A 21,859-nucleotide genomic window follows, 5' to 3' on the forward strand; every position below is an offset into this window, starting at 1 on the left:
GATGCCATTTGTGGCCAGCATATAAGCCACATTTAATAACTAGTATGGAACTAGTATGGAAAAAAAGAAATGAGATGCATAGTTACAAATCAACATGATTCTGTATGTCATTTCAGTCATAACTGGTACCTGAGAAAATGCTCATGTAAGTATTTAGTGCATCTGGAATTATAGTAAGGTTCATTAATTTTTCAGAGAACATCAGACTGTACTTCTTCACAGAGCACATTCTCAGAAATTCAGTGCCACAATCTGTAGTGGTTGCCATCTACATTTCCATTTTAAAAGGCAGATTAGACAAATTTATAGAAGCTAAGGCTATGACTTGCTACTAGTTAGGCAATTATATCCTACATCCAGGTTCAGAGGCTGTGTGTTGGCCTAGATCTGATCCAGCAGGGATCTTATGTTCTTCTTGCTGTCAACTGCTTTTTCTTCCTTCATCTTTAATTATTTTGCTCATTTCTATTAAAATTTTACCATGTCTCTTCAGCTACTCAAGGTACTTTCCTGTCCCTCCAGATATACCTGCTCAGCAGATGGGTCACCTTGGGAGTCAAATGTATACTTCAGATTTCTGTTCTGGATAGTCAACAGAAACTGGGTGAGTGTATTAAATTATTGCCTAAGAATTGTCATATTGAAACATAAACTCGTTATCAACAATTAGCTGTAGTGAAAGCCACAAGACACAGAACACCAACATTAAAAATGGGGGCTGCCAGAAATACAAGATTTCTGACAGCTTCAGAGGGCTGCCAGAAATACAAGATTTCTGACAGCTTCAGAGAAGTTGGCTTTTGGGGGCAGAAATATATTTTATTTTTTGAGGGGTAATTATTCCCAGTGGCATCATTCCCTATGTGTATTCATAAATGGTTGAGTCCCAAGAGGCCTCTAGCATATGATTTTTCTAAATCAAGTTTTCACAGCTCAGTAGGCACAAGTCATCATTCTAAATGAACTGAATGTAGAGCCAACTTATTTCTGGTTAAACCCTGAAGGATTTGATCATGAAAGTCTGTGTTTTATGGATATGTACTTCAAACATCAAGTGGATATTATAAGGATCAATGAGCAGCTTGGTGGTTCTAAGGGAACACCAAGAAATTTATAAAAAGTAGGATTTGTGATAGGAATCTGTAGTTTATTTATTCCTTTTACTTGTCATCCATCAAGCCCTGGGGCCAAGGGCAAACAATGTTATTGCACAATGATACAAAGGCATCTTTATATCATTCTACAATAAGGTTTTTTTCTACATTGATCTTTCAAACAAATTCATTTAGGCTGCAACCCTGTCCATAGTTTCATGGGAATAAGTCCCATTGAACTTCTGAGTATATATGCTTAGAGTTGCACCATCAGTCAAACAGGATTGACCATTCATTAAAGAAGGAGTCTGTGTCTTGGATCCCAAGAAGTGTGAACAAAAAGAAGTTTTCAGAAGCAAAGCTCTCCCAACCATGCATCCTATGCAGAGGATGCCTAGCCAGAGGGTTGGGAACATTCAAACAGGTTAAAGACAAGCAAAAACAATTTGCTTAATTAGAGCAGGATCAGAGTGATGTAGTTCTACATCAGTTCAGTGGGGAATGCTTAAACATGCGCTTAAACTCTCCCATTAAAATCAATAGGATTTTTTATTTTTAACACTAAGTGGATCATTCTGGTTCATTTTTAGCCCACCTTTTCCAAAATAAAATAAATACATGTAATAAAAATCAAATATACAAACACCATGTCTTAGAACAAAATTGTGTTGTTTCAAGTATTTTTTATTAAAGTAAATTAAACTAATCATTTGCTATATTAACTCTGGCAGCTAGAATACCAGCCAAAATAGTTATTCCAGGAAATATTCAGAAAAGCTCAGATATTGACAGATCTCTACTACAGAACAGTAGTTCTACAAATATGGGGCAACCACCAAGAGCATACCATTGGTACAGGATGATGCAAGCAATAAGATGCTGACAGTTGATCTTAATGTTTATGCTAGTACCAAGACACGAGCGGCTTTTTAATGCTGAAGGCAAGATACTGAATTGTATCCAGAAGGCAACAGGGAACTAGAAGAGGCAGCCCAACATCTGCCTAGACCAATGAATTGGGAAGCTGTGGCCCTCTAGATGTTATTGGGCTACAACTCTCAAGAGGCTGCAAATCTACAGGCAGATACTGATGATCATTTTAGCACATAATTTGCTACACAGTTGCACCCAATAGTTGCTTGGTCATCTATGCAGTCCGCAAATGTATTGAATATTGTTGCTCTTCTCAGTTTGGTGGGCCAATCTACGTGTCTGGTGAAGGCGATAATTTCAGAAGCTGTGGAATGGAATTGAAGTAAACCTTGGTCAAGAAGACTGTGGCTCATCGTTTAAGCATGCCTGAACGTTTGCTTTAAAGGCAGAAATGTCTGTGTCTGCCTGGACCCTGCTGGATCATGAGAAATGGAAAGCTTGGCAATGCTTTAGACAAGCTGAGATCACAAAGAAGATATAAGGTGTGCTATTCCCCACAGCCAGCAGCACTAGGCTGGCAAGGCTTTAGTCAAGCTGAGATCATGCCCCAGGATGAAGACGACTTGTTGGCAGTTTTGAACGGCCTTCATGAGGTTCCTTGTACCCCAGTAAGGCTCAAGAATATGTTAGTCCAACCAAACAATTAAATAAAAACAAAACACTTGTTCTACAGGAGTTTGCTTCTGGTGTCATTTACTAATACAGAACTGAAATTTAGTAAGAAAAGAGTGAATCAGAAGACAGGAAAATAAAGAGGTGCAGAGAGATCAGAAAGAGATTACCTCAGTGCTAGAGCTCACATTGCTTGATTTTATTTTTGCTTTCTAATACATTTCTGCTTGTTGAGGTCTTTGGAGCCCAGCTTGCCTCGGAAAGAAGGGGTTTCTTGTTTTGAGCATGTCCTTCCTCCAGCTTTAGAAGCTACTTTAGCAATTAATTCTGAGCTAGTCTTTTGGGGTCTAGATGTCTGGTACGTGCATGGTTTTGACTATATACAGTTTTTATATCATTTTGTTCCTATCAAAAATCCTTTTAATTTTAGTTTATTCTGTTTATTCCCTTGTGAAGCTCAGACTTTACTATTCCAATTTAAAACATTTCCCCCTATTTTTAGATGAACTTATTTCCCATTAGTACCATTCTGGATCCTATACACTGGATTCATGTTCTGCAGCTTCTCCTCAGAGCCTACAGAAGGCAGTTTCATAGATTCCTGCTTGGATTGTTAGCTATAAAGCACTTGTTAGCAATAAGGCAATTTTGGATTAGATTGCTATATGGCCCAAAAAAATAATACTACTAAGCTTTTAACTAGTTTGGATTGCTGGAATTTTTAGGAGGATGCAAGTTAGGGCTTAGAAATATTTGTGTTTTATCAGTAGATGTTAGGTTAATTGGTTTGTATATGGTCTGTATGGGATATCTTTGGGTGAAGAAAAGGCTAAGGAGTAAATCATACACAAATCTGGAGTCCCTAATATGGTTGGGTGGAGCCTTGCACACCCCCTTCCAGCAACTTCTGCAGTCAAGCTAGTGCCAAATGTATTGCTCCATTTTCCTTTGGACCACATCAGCAAGGCCAAGAGGGAGGTCTTATCCCAGGCTTCCTCAACCTTGGCCCTCCAGATGTTTTTGGCCTACAACTCCCATGATCCCTAGCTAGCAGGACCAGTGGTCAGGGATGATGGGAATTGTAGTCTCAAAACATCTGGAGGGCCAAGGTTGAGGAAGCCTGTCTTATCCCAAAGACCTTCCATAAACACTGCCAAGGCTTGCAACCCAGGGAAGTCACTTTGGTGCTGCTAACACAGCAGTTTAACTTGACCCCCAGAGGCTCACTCCATTGTCTCTTGAGACAGATGGATGCCAACAACATATTGTCATCATTTCCGCACGAGTTAAATCTAAAAACTCCCCTGAAATGATGTGGGAGTTCTCTTTTTGCTTTATCTTCTGAGCCTTCAACACTGAACTTTAGTACTGGAATCATAGCATCATTCTACTTAACAACTGTGGGATTAGGAGAGGCAATGTGGTGTAGTGGTTAGAATGTCAGACTAGGATTTGGAAGACCAGGGTTCAAGCTCATTGTGTACCCTTGAGCCTGTTGCTGCCTCTCAGCCTAACCTACCTCACAGGGTTGTTGCAGGGATGAAATGAGGCAGCACCATGTACAGTAACTTACCGTATTTTTCGCCCCATAAGACGCACCGGCTCATAAGACGCACCTAGATTTTAGGGGGGGAAATAAAGGAAAAAAATTTTATTTCCCCCCCCCCCAGGTGCGCTGCGCTACACCAGGAGCTTGGGGCGTGCTGAGGTCAGCGCGCCCCAAGCTTCTGCATGCCGGCAAGCAGTCCGCTGCCGCCCCAAGCCTCCCGCACCCGGCAGGAGGTCCCGCCGGGTGTGCAAGGCTTGGGGCGGCAGCGGACTGCTTGCCGGCATGCAGAAGCTTGGGGTGCGCTGACCTCAGCACGCCCCAAGCTTCTAGGTGCGCGCAAGCAGTCCGCTGCCGCCCCAAGCCTCGCGCACCCGGTGGGACCTCCTGCCGGGTGCGTGAGGCTTGCAGACACTCGCACGAAGCAGGGGGAGCCCTCCAGAGGGCTCCCCGTGCTTCAGGCGACAGGCTGCCGCCCCAAGCCTCGCGCACCCGGTGGGACCTCCTGCCGGGCGCGCGAGGCTTGCAGGCATTCGCCCCATAAGACGCACCCCGATTTCCCCTTCATTTTTGGAGGGGAAAAAGTGCGTCTTATGGGGCAAAAAATACGGTAAGCTCCTTGGAGGAAAAAGGTGGGGTGTAAATGCAATGTAAATAAACAGTGAATGGGAGAGTTGTGATGCAGAACACTTCCCTGAATCCCTGGGACAGGAGTCAGAGGGACAAACTCACTCTGTCATTAGCAGTGGGTCTGATGCCTCCTCAGCTTTTGTTTAAACATCAGGGGCAGCATCCTGGCTGGCCAGTAAACTACTATCCTTTGTTTGCAATTCTTCAAACTTTCCTGCTGTCAAGGGAGGGCCTGAAAAAATCATAATCTAGTAATGTATCTTCAAGGTTATCCTCCCCAAGACGAGAAAGTTTTTCTTTGTGAAAACCTCTTCATCTAATGAAATACAGTCAGAATCTTCCATTTCAATCTAAGTGTAAGGCAAATTCTGAGGGAGAAGAATAAAGAATAGTTAGGGGGACTGGAAGGGAACTTCAGAGCATAACATTCAAGTTTAGTCCTCAACCATTCAGTGTAAAACTCCTGATAGGAACTTGGGTTTTACAATAACACTTCATTATAATGAGTGGGGTAGCATGAAAGAAAGGCAGGACTTGCATAGCAAGGATCCTGGGTAACATAAAAAGCAGTCACAGGAAAGTGACAGTGCCTACAAAACCCTCACTCACCCACACTTTGGTTTCCTTCCAATTACTGCCCCCAGGTCACTGGAGTAGAATTAAAGAACCCATTTTCTAATATAACTGACTTGAAAATAAAATCCGACCACTCATGTGCTTGTAGGATGGGATTTGTGCCAAAAATAAATGCAAGTTGGTCAATATTTGTGTAACCTAATAGGGTGCTTATGGAACCCTTTGATTCCCCCCCCCCCAGCTTCAAATACGGTAACTAAATTTACCTGATGCCATCTTTACGGAAATCGGTACTACCTTTCTATGTACTAATATCACATCTGGGGTTGTTCCTCATCAGCGGAGTAGTTTATGGAAGTAAAGTTTACTACTAAGGCATCAACATGTTTCCTCAAGCGGAGATTTAAAGTTAATTGATGACTCCTCCCGCTGCCTCTCTCAGCGGATGCGAAGGCGTCTCAGTTCTTAAGGTGCAACACACTTTCCCCAAAGTTATTATTATAATCCGCATCCCCATCTAGCCAGGAGGTGCTTTTTAAAAGGGGGAAAAAAAGGCAGACGAAGGTGAATCCGGAGAGAGGACTGTTTAGCATGAAGTGCAGCTTGGGGGTGGGGAGAGCACCTCCCCCCCCGCCCCGCACATGGCTCTTCCCCTGCTAAGTTTGGGCTTTTACCTGCAGCTTCCGCTCCCTTCGGAGACTCCTCGCGTACAGCAGGGAGAGCGAGCAAGCCAGCGAGGGCTTCGATCAGCACCAGACCAGGAAGTGGGGAAGGAAGCACCGCGGGGGAGCCTGGATCGAGGGGCTTGCCCGGTCGCAAGGGCCCACGTTCCCCTGGAGCTTCTCCCTCCCCTTCCCCAATGGCTTCTCCCGGGGACCCTCCTCTGCCCGAAGGTAAAGGGCGCCTGCTTTGGGATCTGCCTGCTGCGTCTGGTGGGAAAGGCGAGGGGCTGGGCGTCTTTTGTGGCCGGGAGCCTGCGGGCTCTGCCGCCGAGAAGTGGGGCTGGGCTGGGCAGGGGAAGGGAGGCGGGATCCTGGAGTGGCCGCTGGGGCGGGCCGGAGGGCGGACTCGCTGGGTGGACACTGATCCTCCTCCCCTCGCCCCGCTGCGAAGCCACTCCGCTTGCAGCTCCGAGGCGAGAGGCGGAGGCAGCCATAGCTCGAGCCCTTCTCCGCCTCTGGCCTCGCCTTGGTCTTATTCATGCCGCAGATCGCCGACAGGCGCGATACTGGGACTTGGTAGCCCCGACTCCCGCAAACCCATTGCAGAAAATCATTGCACGCGCAGTGCTGCGTGGAGAGAAAGAGAGCGTGTGTCCGAGGCTTTCCTTCCTCCTGTACTTTTCGTGCACCGGGAGCAATTTTTAAAAAGCCCTTTCTGTAGCACCTCACCCTCAAAGGACTTGATGAATCATTCACTCATGCACGAACGAAATTAAGCCCTGCAGCATCCCTCTGAAGTGCACAAAATTGTTGCAAAAAGTTGCCTTATCCTGTAACTTTTGAGAATTGCTCCCTATATCCTTCAGCAAGAACAAATTTCTACCTGTCCCGAGAGTAATTTAGTTTATAAACGCTTTTCAAGTTAAGTGAGAAAGAGAATGCAGTTGTACAGGTCACACACTTGAGGCACAAGTGACCAGCACACACACACACACACACTTTTTTTAACGGGGAACTTTATTTTAAGAATACAGGGACGCTTCAGGTTACAGACTCCGCTAACCCAGAAATGGTGCTTCAGATTAAGAACTTTACTTCAGGATGAGAACAGAAATCGTGCTCCGGTGGCGCAGCAGCAGCAGGAGGCCCCATTAGCGAAAGTGGTGCTTCAGGTTAAGAACAGTTTCAGGTTAAGTACGGACCTCCGGAACAAATTAAGTACTTAACCTGAGGTACCACTGTATGCTGTTGGACAACATAAGGCCTAAAAGAAGTGTGTCCAGCATTTGCCAAAATCTCTTCAGAAGGTGCCAGAGCCATGCTCTGCGGTGGGAAATCTACAATTTAAGGGCTACTGCAGATACCCGCCCCGCAAAAAAAAAACCATGAAGGGCAGTGAAGCTACCAAGAGGGCTCTGATCCAAACACTCAAAAGGGTTTGTAGGGAAGGGTAGTCTCTCAGATGTCTGGGGCCTAACTTGTTTAGGGCACCTTTCATTAATTCTGTAAACAGACTGGCAACCAACGCAGCTGTTTTAGAACAGGGTTTATATGAGTTTGAATGGAAACCACAGCCAATAATAATCTGACTAGCTGAAGTTTTGGAGTCATCCTCAAGGGCAGCCCCACATAGATTGCATTGCAGTAATCCAATCTAGAAGTTAACAGAGCATGGAGTACTGTGGCCTAGTCATCTGTGTCCAGAAGAGGCCAGAAGCTAGGGAACCAAGCAGAGCAGGAAATAAGGCTACTAAATAAGCTACTAAAGCCACACTCAAGCTACAAAACCTGCTTCTTCTAGGAGTGCAACCCCACCATTCAGAACAGCCCACCTCCTGGATGCTTCTTCCCCTGTTTGAGAACCTCATCCGAAAGTATCAGAGTAAAGATAATTCTTGCTCCGCTGCGTGTTTTGATACGGCTGAGCTGGAGCCATATTTAAGCTTAGTAGTGCACCAGGAAATTAGAGGTGAACTGAGGACTGGAAAAGTATCCAGTACTTCTAGCTTTGAGTGATACTTATCTATTCTTGCTTATCTTTTTCAGGCTGGCTTTCAGAACTTTATAATTAGTTTGATAGGATGATGAGCATGGAATTTCTTTGATCCAAGCTCTCAATTGCTTCAACTTCAAAACGGTTATACAGTACAAAGGGATGTTGCTAATGAACAGAAACTAAATCACAACATATAGCAGAAATCCATTTCTAAAGATTCTGGTGTTCCAGATAATCTATGCGGGAATAAAACATCTCAAACCTCAGGGGACTTCATTTGAAGTTCATATGCACAGGATTGGGCTGTTTGCCAAAGTAATACCTGACTCTTCCTTACTTCCCTTGGCACTTAGGCCTGGTTTTGGATCCAATTTAAATAGCAAACAAGGCACACAGTACAGTCCTCACAGGAAAGTACAGTACTGTACATATAATCTTTTGTCATCATAACAATCCTTTGAGGCAGGCTGAGAGAAAGTGACAGGCCCAAGAAATTTGATGGCCAGGAACTGGGAGGGGGAGACTTTATTTCCAGCCACCCCTCCATACTCTTTCTTTCTGCCCTTCCATTTGAGCTGCAGCTTTTCTGATAGTGGCAAGTGAGATTGGTGCTCCTCATGCATGCAGGTATTTTGCAGTATTCACATGTCATTAAAATTGCAGCCCATATCCCCGCTCCCCATTTAATCCAGATTTACCCTTTCTGGGGGAAATACGATGTTTTGTTGTTGTTTTTTAAAGCGTTGCCAGTGACCTATTTGTTTGGAAATTCAGCCTGTGGTCTGGAACTACCCTAGATAGAATGTGGTCTGTTGTTCCCTTCTGGCTGCGCCCTGGCCCTATTCATGGCATAGCAGCGGCTTGTTCGCACTCTTGGTTTAACTAGAATATAAGATTGCTTAGCTGATAAATAAAAATGACAACACAAAAAATACATAGATGATTCAAAATGATATAAGAAATATCAGCAAAGTTTGGCAGTTCAGATGTCACAGGAAACTGTGGTTTTAAAAAAAATAGGAGAAGAGAATGGGAGGTGCAAGGAGGAAGTGTGCAGGCACATGTCATCTTTCTCATCTGACAAACATGGTAAATATGGCTTATCAGAATAGGTTTATTCTATCTAAAATGCACTTGTGTTACTCTTGGCAAAAACTGCTTGTGGCAGATGATAATTTTTCATTAAAGTTATAGAAAAATGAAAGTGCATATGATTTTATGATTATTTATTCTGCTAGAATAACAATTTTAAAACCAGAATGTGAAACATTCCTTTGTGTTACAAACTAACACTTGCCTATATATACAATGGAGGCAATTAAAGTAGACTGGAGATGTTGAGAAACACAAATTAAAACTTTCCTTTATTTGTTTCCAGCAGATCAGGCAATGAAAGAGCCAGTAGAAGATACAGACCCTAGCACTTTATCCTCAGAAGAGGTATGTAATTTCTTGAATGTATTGTAATGAAATGTAACCGTTAATTCAATTATTGTAAATGTTGGTTACCATTTTATAGTTTTTAATACTGGCAGAACAGGTTCATAAATCCCTGGTATTTCAGGACATTTGGTGAAATGTTTCTGTACCAACTATGCAATGGATGAATTCAGAATAGAACCAGACATCCTAAAATATAGGGGGATGCCACCAAAACCAAGCACCACACAGAAGCCCAGTTCACATATTATAGCTTACTGGGACCATGGGAACGTTGTTGGGTCTGGAAGTTTGAAGTTGCTGTTCATACCCACTTTCAGCACAGTGAAGCATGGCAGCTAAGCCAAGGCGTGTAATCTGGACCTGATACTGTGCTTAAGGTCTCTCCTCTTAAACCTTGAGCCATAACTGAGGTCTGATCTACGGCTACCGGTCATGATTAAGGAGGACAGACTTGAACCTTATTCCTGGGTTTGGGGGAACCTACACATTCACATGGTTCTCAGAAGCCATAGTTTGGCTTACTGTGACATGTGAACCAGGCCACTGAGATCCTCTCTTCTCCCACCACAATGCATAATTCAGCTAATTCTATTACCTGCCTATGTATGGTACTTTCTCATATGATGTGAAATGGGACAGAGAGGGAAACACTTAGAATAATTAAGCCAAGGTATGGGGCAAGTTGCATTACAAGTATCAAAAGGAGAGAGGGATGCTGTTTTCAGTGGCAGCTCCATGACATCTGTGATTCTGCAATTTCTATATCTGTTATTGAAGCATTCAGACCACCACCATGGGGAAAAGGATGGTGGGTCAGTGGTAGAGTATCTGCCTTGCATTCAGAAGGTCCAAGCCAAGCCCCCTTTTGTCTAAAACCCTGGAGAGCCACTGCCAGTCAGTGTAGACAATACTGAGCTGGATGGACCAATTGTCTGACTTGGTGTAAGACAGCTTCCTAGCTTCTGAAGCCCACTAAAGGGTTTAACAAAGCTCCGTTTATTTCTTCCATGTTCCTTCCTGTCTGGGACTGCAGAAACAGGAGGATTGTGGAGTACCTAGCAAGCTGCCATACATGGCAGTTCACACTCTGTTCAGTTTGGTAGGCCTGATGTAGAGGAATGGGAAAAGACAGTTTTACAAGGCAACAACAATTAAGTTTGTCAAAATATATCTGATGGCATATTTTGTCTCCCCATCTTTTGAACAGATAAACAAGTACCCTGTTCAAGACACAGCACTACCAAAAGGTAAGTGCAGAAAATTGTAGTAGCTATATATTTGTAATTATCTAAAACTTTCCTAAACTATGCAAAATAAGTGTAGTTGTCACTTGATGTGGAAAATATACATTGAAATGTCTCTAAAGCCAATGTAGAAAAGTTTGTTTTTAAAACACTTAATTACTGTCTGAATACCAAGTGACCACACATGGAATATCACATGGGGTTATTCAGGTTATCCCTTCTCATTGCAGTCCTGCCCAAGATGCTGCTTGGGAGCGGGAGTGGGACTCAGGGAAATCTATGGGGATATTGTTGGAAGTGAAATTGGCAGTCCCTCAATCTGTGTGCGAAAGTGCCTTCACACAGAGGAATGGACTGTAGCTCGGCAGTGGAGCATCTGCTTTGAATGCTGAAGGTCCCAGCTTCCATCCCCAGTAGAGCTGGGAATGTATGAGAGGAGCTTAGACAACACATCACTTTGGACTTTTGGATGAAAGCAGCAGAAGGAGCAGGCAGGTTGCCTCGGTTTAAAGCAGGAAACAGGGAATGACCTCTCTTCTCGTTTGCTGCACTTGGGAGAAAGATGGCTTCCTTTCTTGCAGCACCTAAAATATCTCTCTCCACCCCTTAGCCTTGCTATTTCTGCCCCATCCCCATCGCTACCCTTGCTTTCCTTCCACCTCCCAAACTGTGCTCACTATTTCTTGCTCTCCCAGCCCTTAAGCTCTTTCTCCCCCTCTCCTAGCCTCCCTTTCTTTCCCTTCCACCCTCTAATCCAGGGGTCAGCAACCTTTTTTAGCCGTGGGCCGGTCCACTGTCCCTCAGACCATGTGGAGGGCCAGACTATATTTGGGGAGTGTGTGAATGAATTCCTATGCCCCACAAATAACCCAGAGATGCATTTTAAATAAAAGGACACATTCTACTCATGTAAAAACACACTGGTTCCTGGACCGTCCACAGGCCAGATTGAGAAGGCGATTGGTCCGCATCCGGCCCCTGGGCCTTAGGTTGCCTACCCCTGCTCTGATCACTCTTCCCCCACCCCAGCTCCTCACCATGCTCTCCCCCACTGCCAATGCACCACCTAAACTCTTGCGTGTTTGTGCAAAAAGTGTGTCTCTGTGTAAAGTGTGTTATGCCTATTATGATCTCTGGCTGCACCTTTCCCCCAGTCACCCTGCTGCTAGGTGACCTGCCCTGCCCTGCCTTTTCTCCTGTTCTTCACTCCAGCGGCCCCAACCTTCTTCTGTGCCACCAGACGTTGTGAACATCTTTTAAAAAATAATAATAATGCATGCATGGCTCGCTCCTGTTTGCCTTTTGCAACACATGTACATCCATTTTTTGCTCTCTCCCCATCACCAGCAGAAGGGAGCAGCATTATATTTTAAGGGCAATAGACAGTTTAGGCCTAAGCATGTCTTGAGTATTCAGAGGTGAATCCCATTGAGCAGTAGAGAGTCTGGAACTTCGATGGGAACAGCACCATTAACAGCTCACAATACAGGCAAGTCCCAACCAGGCCTCCCACCACTCCAGACAGCCTGGGGCATCAAGAGACCTCATTCAAGAATGTTTAATTTGATATCCAATAAAAGTTATCATTAATTAGAGGGTTGTTTGGAAATTTTGTTTTATGTGATTTTGTTTTAGAAAATCCATGTAAACTGTCTTGGAAGGGTTATGCCCTGAAAGGTGGGTTTGACACATTCTAAATGCATGCCAAAAGAGCTTCATTACTTCCTAGTAAATGTGATTAGAATTGCAACATTGGCGTCACTTTTGCTGTAACTTTAACCAAGTGTAACATTAGGTACATGAATTCAATGAAAATGCTTGTTTTTTTCTAGTGCAAATAGTAGGCATGGGGAGCAGGATTGTGGCCACAGCAGGACATGCAGTGGTGCAGACCAAAACATGTCCCCACCATGCTCCTGTTTGAACTGAGAAGAAAGCTTCTGTTGGTAGTTAAACTGCCCACCTGCAGAGGCACAATCCTGCTCCCTGGCAACTGTGATTGACATAGTTCAAAGTGCCTGTTAGCTGGCCCATTGGATTAATTGCTGCAGAATGAGTGCTGTGCCTCAGCAACACCATAGAACATTTTATTATTCTATTGCAGTTGTGGCCTGTGCCTTCTGTTTCTCCTCTATCTCTCATCGTGTCAAGCCCAGCATCTTAAAATTGAGTAGACAAGACTGGAGTTGTGCATTAATAGTACAAAGTCCCGTTCCCTGCCAAATCCTGTGTAAAGTTGGACAAGATTGATAGATAGAGCATTTTTTTTGTAAATCAAATGGGACTGGGTATTTAAATGCAACTTTAAATGCAATAAGAGTAAAACAGGTGTTTTGGGAGAGGTGTTTAGCATAACGAATGGTGGTGATTCTTCACTCATAATGCACATGCACAGAGTGGGATGTTGTTGTTGTTTTTAATCCATGGCTTCCATGTTGTGGGGAGCCAGTGAACTGGATGTTGTGCCCCCTGGTATAAATTGCCTCTTTTGCAATATGTAGAGCTCTTGGCAAGCCATTGCTGGTTTTGCTAGTATGTGTGGAACTGCACGGCTGGCTTCTTGCCCTGATATATAGATTGTCGTCATAATCTAGCTGAATTTTAGTAAGCAAAGATGGTGAGAGCTGAATGTGACTAACACTTCAGAATTTGCCTTTTTAGACGATGAATACCAAACAGAAAAAGTGACATTGGAAATAGCATCTGTTAACATTAGGAGCCTGACATCTGATTCGGGTCTCATACAACAGGTAAGCTGTTAAACTAGCATGTTTTGCTGATACATAAAGCTTAATTAGCATTTTTTGTGTCCCAACAGCTTACTACTAGTTCAACAGAAGTCTTGTTTTAGTCTGGTGTTCAAAAGATAAAAAGGGGAAAGAGATGACACAAAGCCATGGAAAAGCCCTCAACGCCCAGGCAATCCCAGGTCAACATCTATCTCATATTTGAAGCATGGGCACCTTGGGTCTCCAGTTAAGATCTTAACAGGTGGTCAGGATCATATGGCAGCAAGCAGCTCTCAAAGAAACTCCCACACTGTTTGAGGCTCTGTAGCAGGGGTAGGGAACTCCTGGCCTGTGGACCAAACATGGTCCTCCAGGCCTGCCCATTTGGCCCACAAGGCCCTTTTCAGGAAACCATGCCCATCTGCCCCACCCCTGACATACTCTGTCCCAGCTTCTGCCAGCCTAGCAGTCCGAAAACATACCAGTGCAAGTAGATAAATAAGTACCCCTGTGGTGGGAAGGTAAACAGCATTTCTGTGCACTCTGGCTTCCATCACAGTGTCCTGTTGCACCAGAAGCAGTTTAGTCATGCTGGCCATGTCGCCCGGAAAGCTGTCTGTGGACGAACACCAGCTTCCTCAGCCTGAAAAGTGAGATGAGCACCACACCCCATAGTCGCCTTTGACTGGACTTAACCATCCAGGGGCCCTTTATCTTTGCCTTACCTATATGATGTCAGGTATGGGCTGGGTAATGGTGGGTCCTCAAAGGTGTACATAAGTGTAAAGTTTCCAGTTGTTCCTTTGATCCGACGAGGCGTGCTCCCACCAATTATTTAGTTAATGGGCGGAGGGGAGCATGCCTTCAATCCCCTCATTTGAAGAAGAAATGCATGAGGGAAAGGGGGTCTGAAAGCTCCTTTGTAAACATCTTCATGAGAAGATGTTTGCAAGGGGCTGTTTGAAAACCCCAGCTTTCTTTGAAGTCCCAACCATCAAGGCTTCAAAGGAAAGCATCACTAGATGTCACTATGAAGCCTGTATGCTGAGGTCTAGCTACTGGTCCGATTAGGTGCTGGGTCACACCCTATTCTGGGCTCTGTTATGGCAGTGTGGGTGAGGCGCTCATTAATGCATAACCTCACCCACTTCTCATGGAAGTAAACCAGAGGCCATTTTTTGGTGTTAGGTTTGGGACTGGTGTGAAGTGGTGCTCTCCATGGGGATGTGGTCGTGGTTTGGAGGATTTGATGCAAGTGTGCTCCTCCTCTGTGCCCCACCCCCATGACTACATCCCATTTTGGCTGTTTTGCTCCTGTACTTTCACTAGTAGAATGTTCTATTAGCATATTCTGTGTGGTTTCACTGATGTACTTTTTGTGCTAATGTTGTGTCTCAAGTTCTTCAATGCAATAGTGCTTCCACCAAATCCTATAGCCCCTCAGCTGGCTGAACTTGAGTACAGGATTGTACCCTTAGGGAACAAAAGGTCTTCGTCAAAACAGCACATCATATTAAACTGGCTTCTGACTTCAGTTGAAATGTGTGTGTGTGTGTGTGTGTGTGTGTGTGTGTGTGTGTGTTTTAAAGCAGTGAAACTGATTTCCCTTTACAAATGTCTCAGTGTATTTGCAGAAGCTACATTTTGCCTTTAGGGTGTACTGGTTTTTCTCATCTTCCAACACATGGAAGGCAAATTTGTAGTTCTGTCTGGTCTTGCAATTTATTAATAGGCAATAAAAATGATCTTGTTAAATGGCAATGTATTAGTAGCTGGTTACTTCTCTTACAGTATAAACATACACTGACTAACATGCACCAAAATGGACACAACTGTATTTGAAGTTGTTTTAGAAGTAATTGCATGTGAATTAATCTTTTATTGAATTGGTGGAGTTTGTGGCATGTCTTGACAGGAACAGCTGAGCTCCTACCTACCACTCTGGCATTGAACTGCAGCCTGCTTGTCTGGCTCACAAGACACAAAGCTAAACTACCACAAGGGACAGGGGGCTGTATATGTATGGCAGCACACACTGTAATGGGAGGATCTCATGTTGTTGTCTTGTTGCACATTTTTCTAAAAAGGGGGGCCACCTTGGGTTTAGCAAGAATTCTTAGATATTATACAAAATTGGGTGTTTTAATATAAATCCAAACAAAGCAATATTTTATCCTGCTTTTGCAGTTTGCTCTGAAATGCCAATCTGGCACACAGTATACTAATTTTATCCTGCTTTAGCTTCATTCTTCCTGTAAAGTGTTCTTGTTGATATGATTCAAATACTCTGGTAGGTCAATTCCATTTGAACACAAAGAGGTTAATTTGGGGTGCCATAGTTTTCAGCAGGGTTGAACAGAATGAGCCAATGATTCACTTGACTTTGGAAAACAGAGGGGTACATCCCACTATGCTCTACTAGGTGTTGCCATCCCCTTTCACATTAGATTACCCATTTAGAGTTTCATCTTGGGTTTATTCATCTGCTACAGGATTGATATCTAGTTGTCTTCCTTGGTCACAGTGGGAGATACTTGATATTTAGTGTCTAGCTCTTTCCAAAGGCATCTGACTGATGTTGGAAAACATACTGCTAGACTAGATGGATCCTTGTTCTGATCCAGAAGGATGGTCCTTATATCCTTAGTAAAGAACCGATGGCTGTAGGGCATGCCTCCAGGCCTCTGGGATTATCAGACAATCCTCAGGACACAATCCTCTTAAACGTTCCAGACAGCATTCTAGACTACAACTGGGACCAGCAGCAAACTGTTGCAGGGTTGCCGTTCACAGTCAGCCATGCCCTGCCTCCAGGATATTCTATTCCATTCTCCTACCTACAATGGTCAGTTAGCATTCTGTGACTACCAGGCATGCTGAGTTCCCATTGGGCTATTTTGGGGTGGTGGGGCAGGGTCCCCTACTTAGGATTCTTCCTAAATATTTTTTGTGCTTCTGCAAACATTGGGAGTTTCCCCAAGTCTGCTGACACCTCCCTTTTGTGCATGGGTGCTGCCATTTTGGGTACAATGAGCAGTAGCACTCATGCCTGGACATTGGAAATAGAAGGATTGATATTGCAGTGCTGACTCTCCACCGAAGTTCTGACTCTCTTAACACATGGCATTGTCTTTTCTCTCTGTCCATTCCCTTAAATCGATTGCCAGTATTTCTCCTACAAAGTTACAGTTCTGGTCATGTTTCTATCAGTTCCTGCTATCTCTATTCTGGAGAAAGTCCACCAGCATCTCAGCAACCAGAAGCAACACACACTATCATATCCTGTCTTGTTTTCTTCGTTTTAAATAGCTCTTAATAGCTTAGCCGGTAAAGCATGGGACTCTTAATATTCCCAAAATATTTCTGCATTGCAGGGGCTTGGACTAGATGACCCTCGTGGTCCCTTCCAGCTCTACAGTTCTATGCCAAAACTTTAGGAGAGCTGGGAAAAACCACAGTAATGGCAGTACAGTCATACTTTGGATCCCGAACACCTTGCGAGTTGAACATTTTGGCTCCCAAACACCACAAACCTGGAAGGGAGTGTTCCAGTTTGCAAACATTCTTTGGAACCCGGATGCTCAACATGGCTTCTGTGGCTTCCGATTGGCTGCAGGAGCTTCCTGCAGCCAATCGACAGCCGCACCTTGGTTTCTGAACATTTTGGAAGTCAAACGGACTTCTGGAACGTATTCCGTTTGACTTCCGAGGTACGACTGTAGTAAATTTCCCCCCTGCCCCAGCCCTGGGATACAGATATCAGCTGAGCAACATTTCCAAAGATTTCAGTGAGAAATCCTTAGTCGACTGGTGTCTAGGGTTTATGCAAATCTGACAATATAAATAAAAGTTATTTAGTACTGGAAAAGAGAAATCCAGTGAGGGAGAAGCCTCTTGATTATGACTACAACTCTCTCATAACATGTAACATTTCACCAGAGAGAATGGTGCAGGAAACACTGACTTTCAACCGAGATAAAAATGTGTAGGATTCTGCCTGCCCCTTCTGCGGATTCTGATTATCCCCAGAAGACAGATTAGGCATTGTGTGCATAGTTGCCATGGCCGTAGCACATACATTATCTATGTAGCTTATTTGGAATGGATTTACTGATGCAGTTAAGCGTAGGTGGGCAAGGTGTCTGGTTACAGTGTCTTATATAACTACATAGTTTACCTGTATTTGCATGCACAACTTACGATCTGATCCAGAGTGTTTTGCGATACTCTTGGGTGAATGAAGCTATACAAAAGGCAACTGTATTTTCCTGAAGATATCTCAAGGGAAAGCCCCTCGTTGCTCTAATCTTTAAAACCTAAAATAAACAGGGAAAGGGTTTTCTTCATCTGGGTTTATAGCCTTTTCGTAATAGTGCAAGCTGTTGCTGCTGATCTGTTGCCATCGCCAGGGTCCTTCTTGGCCTAACCTTACTGCTGAGAAATGTTTGTCCAAATCATTTAAAGCCTTGCATAAAATGGTTAATCTCACCCGCTCATCTCCCCCCGCCCCAAAGCAATAGCTACTTACGTATTTCTCTAGATTCAGGCCTCATAGGTCGATAAATTAAAGTTCCTTTCCCTGGAACAAGACTTTAAATCAACGTTACTTTTTTTTGCAGCCAGAAGAAGATGATGACAGCCAAAGTAGTACTGGTGAATCACCTACAGGTAATGCAGTGCCCCTAGCCAAATGAACTTAGTGCCTGGATTGAATTTAGAACCGCCAGCAAACAAAGGGAATTATCTTTATTACGTTGATTGTAAAAAACAAAACAAAAAACCAAACACTTTTATCTTACACAACTGTGCTCTATTATAGCATAGTTTCTTAGATCAGACTTTAACAAAATGTTTAGTGGTTGCTCAAGGTGTCTTTTAAAAGTGAGCCTGTAAGGTGGAGACATGCAGAAAACTAATATTAATATTGAACTTGTTTGTCCAGATAACTTGCATGAGGCCCCTGCTCCTGTTTTTTGTTTTTTTTTAACTGGGGAAGTTGGAAGGTTAACCCATTCTGATACAACTTTTATTAGCAGCATGTCCAGGCCACTTCATCAGGTATCATGGTAGTATGGTAGCATAATCAGCTCTGTTGGATTTAGCTAGTCAGAGCTCAGCAGTAGAGCGCATGGGTTGCACACATGATGCTTCTGCTGTCTCCAGTTAATAAGATCTCACAGAAGTAGTCTGAGATTTTGGGAAGCCACTACCAGTGAGAATGGACAATGCCAATCTAGATGGGTTAATGATCTCAGTAGACGGCTGCTTTCTGTGTCTGTATGCTTTCTATGTTCTCTGTGTAGTGCATAAGAAAACCATAGATATGCTCATTTATTTCAGAAACAGTTTGTGTAGGGTTCCCATATGTCTGGGAAACCCCAGACATGTCCTCTTTTGGGGGGGCCAACATGCCCATCCGGGCAGATTTTTACATTTTAAAGGAAATGTCTGAGTTTTGAGGGCTTGGGTGGCTCGGGCTGCTCTGCACACCGCAGCCACTGCTAGCCTGAGCTGGGGAAAGAGGCAAGCGGACACCCTTATTTGCTCTTCAAGATATGTCAATCCTAGTTTGTGAAGCGTATTATTTTTCAGAATTGCAAGTATTGGCCCAATTCAGATGGGTTTGATAAGCCATGGCTTTATATCCAGAATACAGCTCTATATCTTGAAGACAACTCTTAAATCTCAGTTTCCTGGCTCTGGTGTCATGAAACTTTGGCTTAAGAAACCAATAAAGTTTTGTTGAATCCGCACAGTGGAGGGGAGAGGGGAAGGAGGGAGCACATAGGTAAATGGCTCATTCCCAGTTTGATAAACTACAATTCATTGATCAGTACAGCTGAATGAGGCCATTGAGTTTTATGTGCCACAAAGCTAAGAAATAACTCCAATATAATTGTACTTCTAGCTCTGAAGAAGTCATGTACAGAAAATGGCACCTGCTCCTTATGTTTGTCTCGCCAGCCAACCATCAGTGACCTGCTCAATGATGAGGACTTGCTGTATACGATGAGGATAAAGTTGGATCCTGCCCACCCTACAGTGAAAAACTGGAGAAACTTTGCAAGCAAATGGGGAATGACCTACGATGAATTGTGTTTCCTGGAACAGAAACCACAGAGTCCCACCTTGGAGTTTTTGCTACGCAATAGTGACAGAACTGTGGAGCAGCTGATTGATCTCTGTAAATTATATCAAAGAGTTGATATTGAGAAAATGCTGCTGAAGTGGGTGGAAAAAGAATGGCCAAAGAGACGGCATGGAACCTATCAGGACAACTACTAAATGAAAGAAAATGTCCAGTCCACATTACTTCTATGGTGTAAAATTGAAAGAGTAACGTAACTCTGTTCAGTTTGTGCATGTGTAGCTTTCCTTTGTTAGTGAAAGGAACCACATTCATTTTTGCAACATAAAATGTTTACTGTATCTGTGTACCTAGCCTTTGCAACAACACAGGTGATCTTTAAATATGCATCAGCTCAATGCAGCAAAAGAAGAATGACAACCACAATACACTATTTGGGCTGACTGCACAGTTACTTCCTTCAAACAAACTGAACTATAATTAATTCCCATTTTCACGGAGAGAATAATGAAAGTGAAGAAGGAAAAGGGTCTGGACTCCTCTTTAAAGGGCCCATACCTGTACTGCTGGGGCCTGTTCCACCCCACCATAGTTGCCTCAGCCATAGAGAGAAGAAGGCAGACCATACCAGCACTGGAATATCCTCATTTAACCTAGCCCGCTAATTCCTGTGGGGATATATTTTTGTACTTCTAAAGATATATGTGAACTGTACAGAAGTAAGGCATGTGCTTCTGAAGAAAGCAGTCTAGGGGCACCCAAGGTTGGCTTCCTTGGGCCCTGACAACCTCCAGAGCCCCCTCATCCTGCTGCTACCCATCTAGCAGCCCTGAGTGAGCTGGCAGTCAAAGGAGCAAGGAATAAATGGACCAGCACTCTCTAATCGCCTCACCCTCTCCTTAGGGTGTGGATTAGGCCCAAAGGACAGGACAAATGGATGGGTAATGTCAACAGTAATAAGAAGGATGTGGGACTACTTGAAGTGGGGTACCTGAAGGCATCTAGCTGAAGGTCTCCCAAAACCTGGAGCTGACAGTGGGAGTATATAGTCCTCTTTGCCTTATGTTTGTGTCAATACAGATTGAGTTTTACTGCTACAATTAAAGGTCCTGGACTATGAGTGGGTGACACAGAAAATTGTGGCAGCTTCCCTTTGCTGTTGCTTCTGAAAGCTATGATCAGCAATTGCATTCCCTTGACTTAAGGTTGGTTTCTCTTCCCCGCCCCCCATCTGTATTCTTGAGTATTAGATGTCATCCAGATCTTTCAAGTTCTAACCTGCATAACGAAAATAAACTCTGAACATTTTATGTTTGGAACAGCTTTGTATTTGGAATCGTGTGCTGTTTAGATACTCTGCTTTAATAAATTAATTTTGGGCAAGTATTATAAACAACATAGTCATTATATAAATTTGTGTTTAAATAAAGCAATACCTTTAGGGTGTGCAATCCTGTATTGCAAGTAAAATAAATTGCATACAGTATTTAGTTCACAGAGAATTGTCAAGAGCCAGTAGCTCTAGCTTGTTTCAGATTATTCAAGTTCACTGTAGTGTCTCTGTAGTTTTAGATCTTTTAGCTTCTTTGAATTAAAGTGGTTAAATCTCAAATGTGGCAATATATTGAAATATTTTTGGAGTGATTCCATTAATTGGAATTGCTCATTCCCTGTGGTTAGTAGATTTGTTCCAACATGTTTTCAGAGACAGTTTGAGAACTAGTATCAGAGGCTGTTACAAAGCATTTATCTCTACAATATTATCATAACAATTATGAGAGATCTATTAGTAAACTATTGAAAGAAATAGTCTCAGAAATTAACTTTCAGATTAATTACAGTCACTTGAATATGCATTGGTTTATATCTTACATAGCATGACACAATGGTGGGCAGAGGGCCAATTCAGAGGTAAAAGTCAGACACTTTGAATACATTACAAATGTGAAGGGTATGCTGTAGAAAAAATGAATCATTTGCTACATATGTGAATAGAAAAAGGGATCATTTGTTACACATATGAATCAGAACAGAGATAATGAGAAACCATAGGATCAAGATCTGTATTTAAAGAATGAAGGGCTAAACCATTTTATTTTAATATAAAATAAAATGTTGAGCTATAGCCCTAAGCATGCATGCTTAGCAGCAATTCGTTTAAATTGAATGGGACTTACTTCCGAGTAGGTATGCTTATGACTGAAGCCTTTTTCAGACATGCTAAGCTCTTGAAAATTCTTCTGAATAGCTTTCGGAGCTGCTGCCTTCAAGAACAGATGAGGCAAGTTAGCTTTGAATGTTGAGTG

At 43.3% G+C, this 21,859-nt stretch overlaps 1 protein-coding gene and 1 long non-coding RNA gene across 3 annotated transcripts; one reads left to right on the forward strand and one right to left on the reverse strand.

The window, feature by feature from the left end:
* Nucleotides 1-1,126: 1,126 nt before the first annotated feature.
* On the reverse strand, nt 1,127-6,196 carry LOC310704043. Its single transcript, XR_014524515.1, has 3 exons — nt 6,066-6,196; nt 4,795-5,183; nt 1,127-4,207 (listed from the first exon to the last, which is right to left on the reverse strand). It is a non-coding gene; the product is annotated as an uncharacterized lncRNA (long non-coding RNA).
* EDARADD (EDAR associated via death domain) lies at nt 6,150-20,872 on the forward strand. 2 transcript variants are annotated; one of them, XM_083497003.1, is made up of 6 exons: nt 6,150-6,284; nt 9,428-9,489; nt 10,700-10,739; nt 13,398-13,486; nt 18,085-18,133; nt 19,374-20,872. In XM_083497003.1, the coding sequence occupies exons 1-6, from the start codon at nt 6,251-6,253 to the stop codon at nt 19,748-19,750; spliced, it is 651 nt and encodes a 216-aa protein (XP_083353129.1). In that variant the 5' UTR covers nt 6,150-6,250; the 3' UTR covers nt 19,751-20,872. The 2 variants fall into 2 exon arrangements, with proteins under 2 accessions (XP_083353129.1, XP_083353130.1); XM_083497004.1 differs by having other exon boundaries at nt 6,151-6,284; nt 9,431-9,489.
* Nucleotides 20,873-21,859: the final 987 nt, after the last annotated feature.

Source organism: Podarcis liolepis, assembly GCF_965112155.1.
Source record: "Podarcis liolepis genome assembly, chromosome: 3".
NCBI classification, from domain to species: Eukaryota; Metazoa; Chordata; class Lepidosauria; order Squamata; family Lacertidae; genus Podarcis; species Podarcis liolepis.

Bases quoted from the DNA above. Each gene is read 5' to 3' on its own strand.
- EDARADD (XM_083497003.1), top strand. From the start codon at position 6,251: ATGGCTTCTCCCGGGGACCCTCCTCTGCCCGAAG. The intron at 9,490-10,699 runs GTATGTAATTTC...TCTTTTGAACAG, and splicing joins GCACTTTATCCTCAGAAGAG to ATAAACAAGTACCCTGTTCA. The intron at 10,740-13,397 runs GTAAGTGCAGAA...TTGCCTTTTTAG, and splicing joins AGACACAGCACTACCAAAAG to ACGATGAATACCAAACAGAA.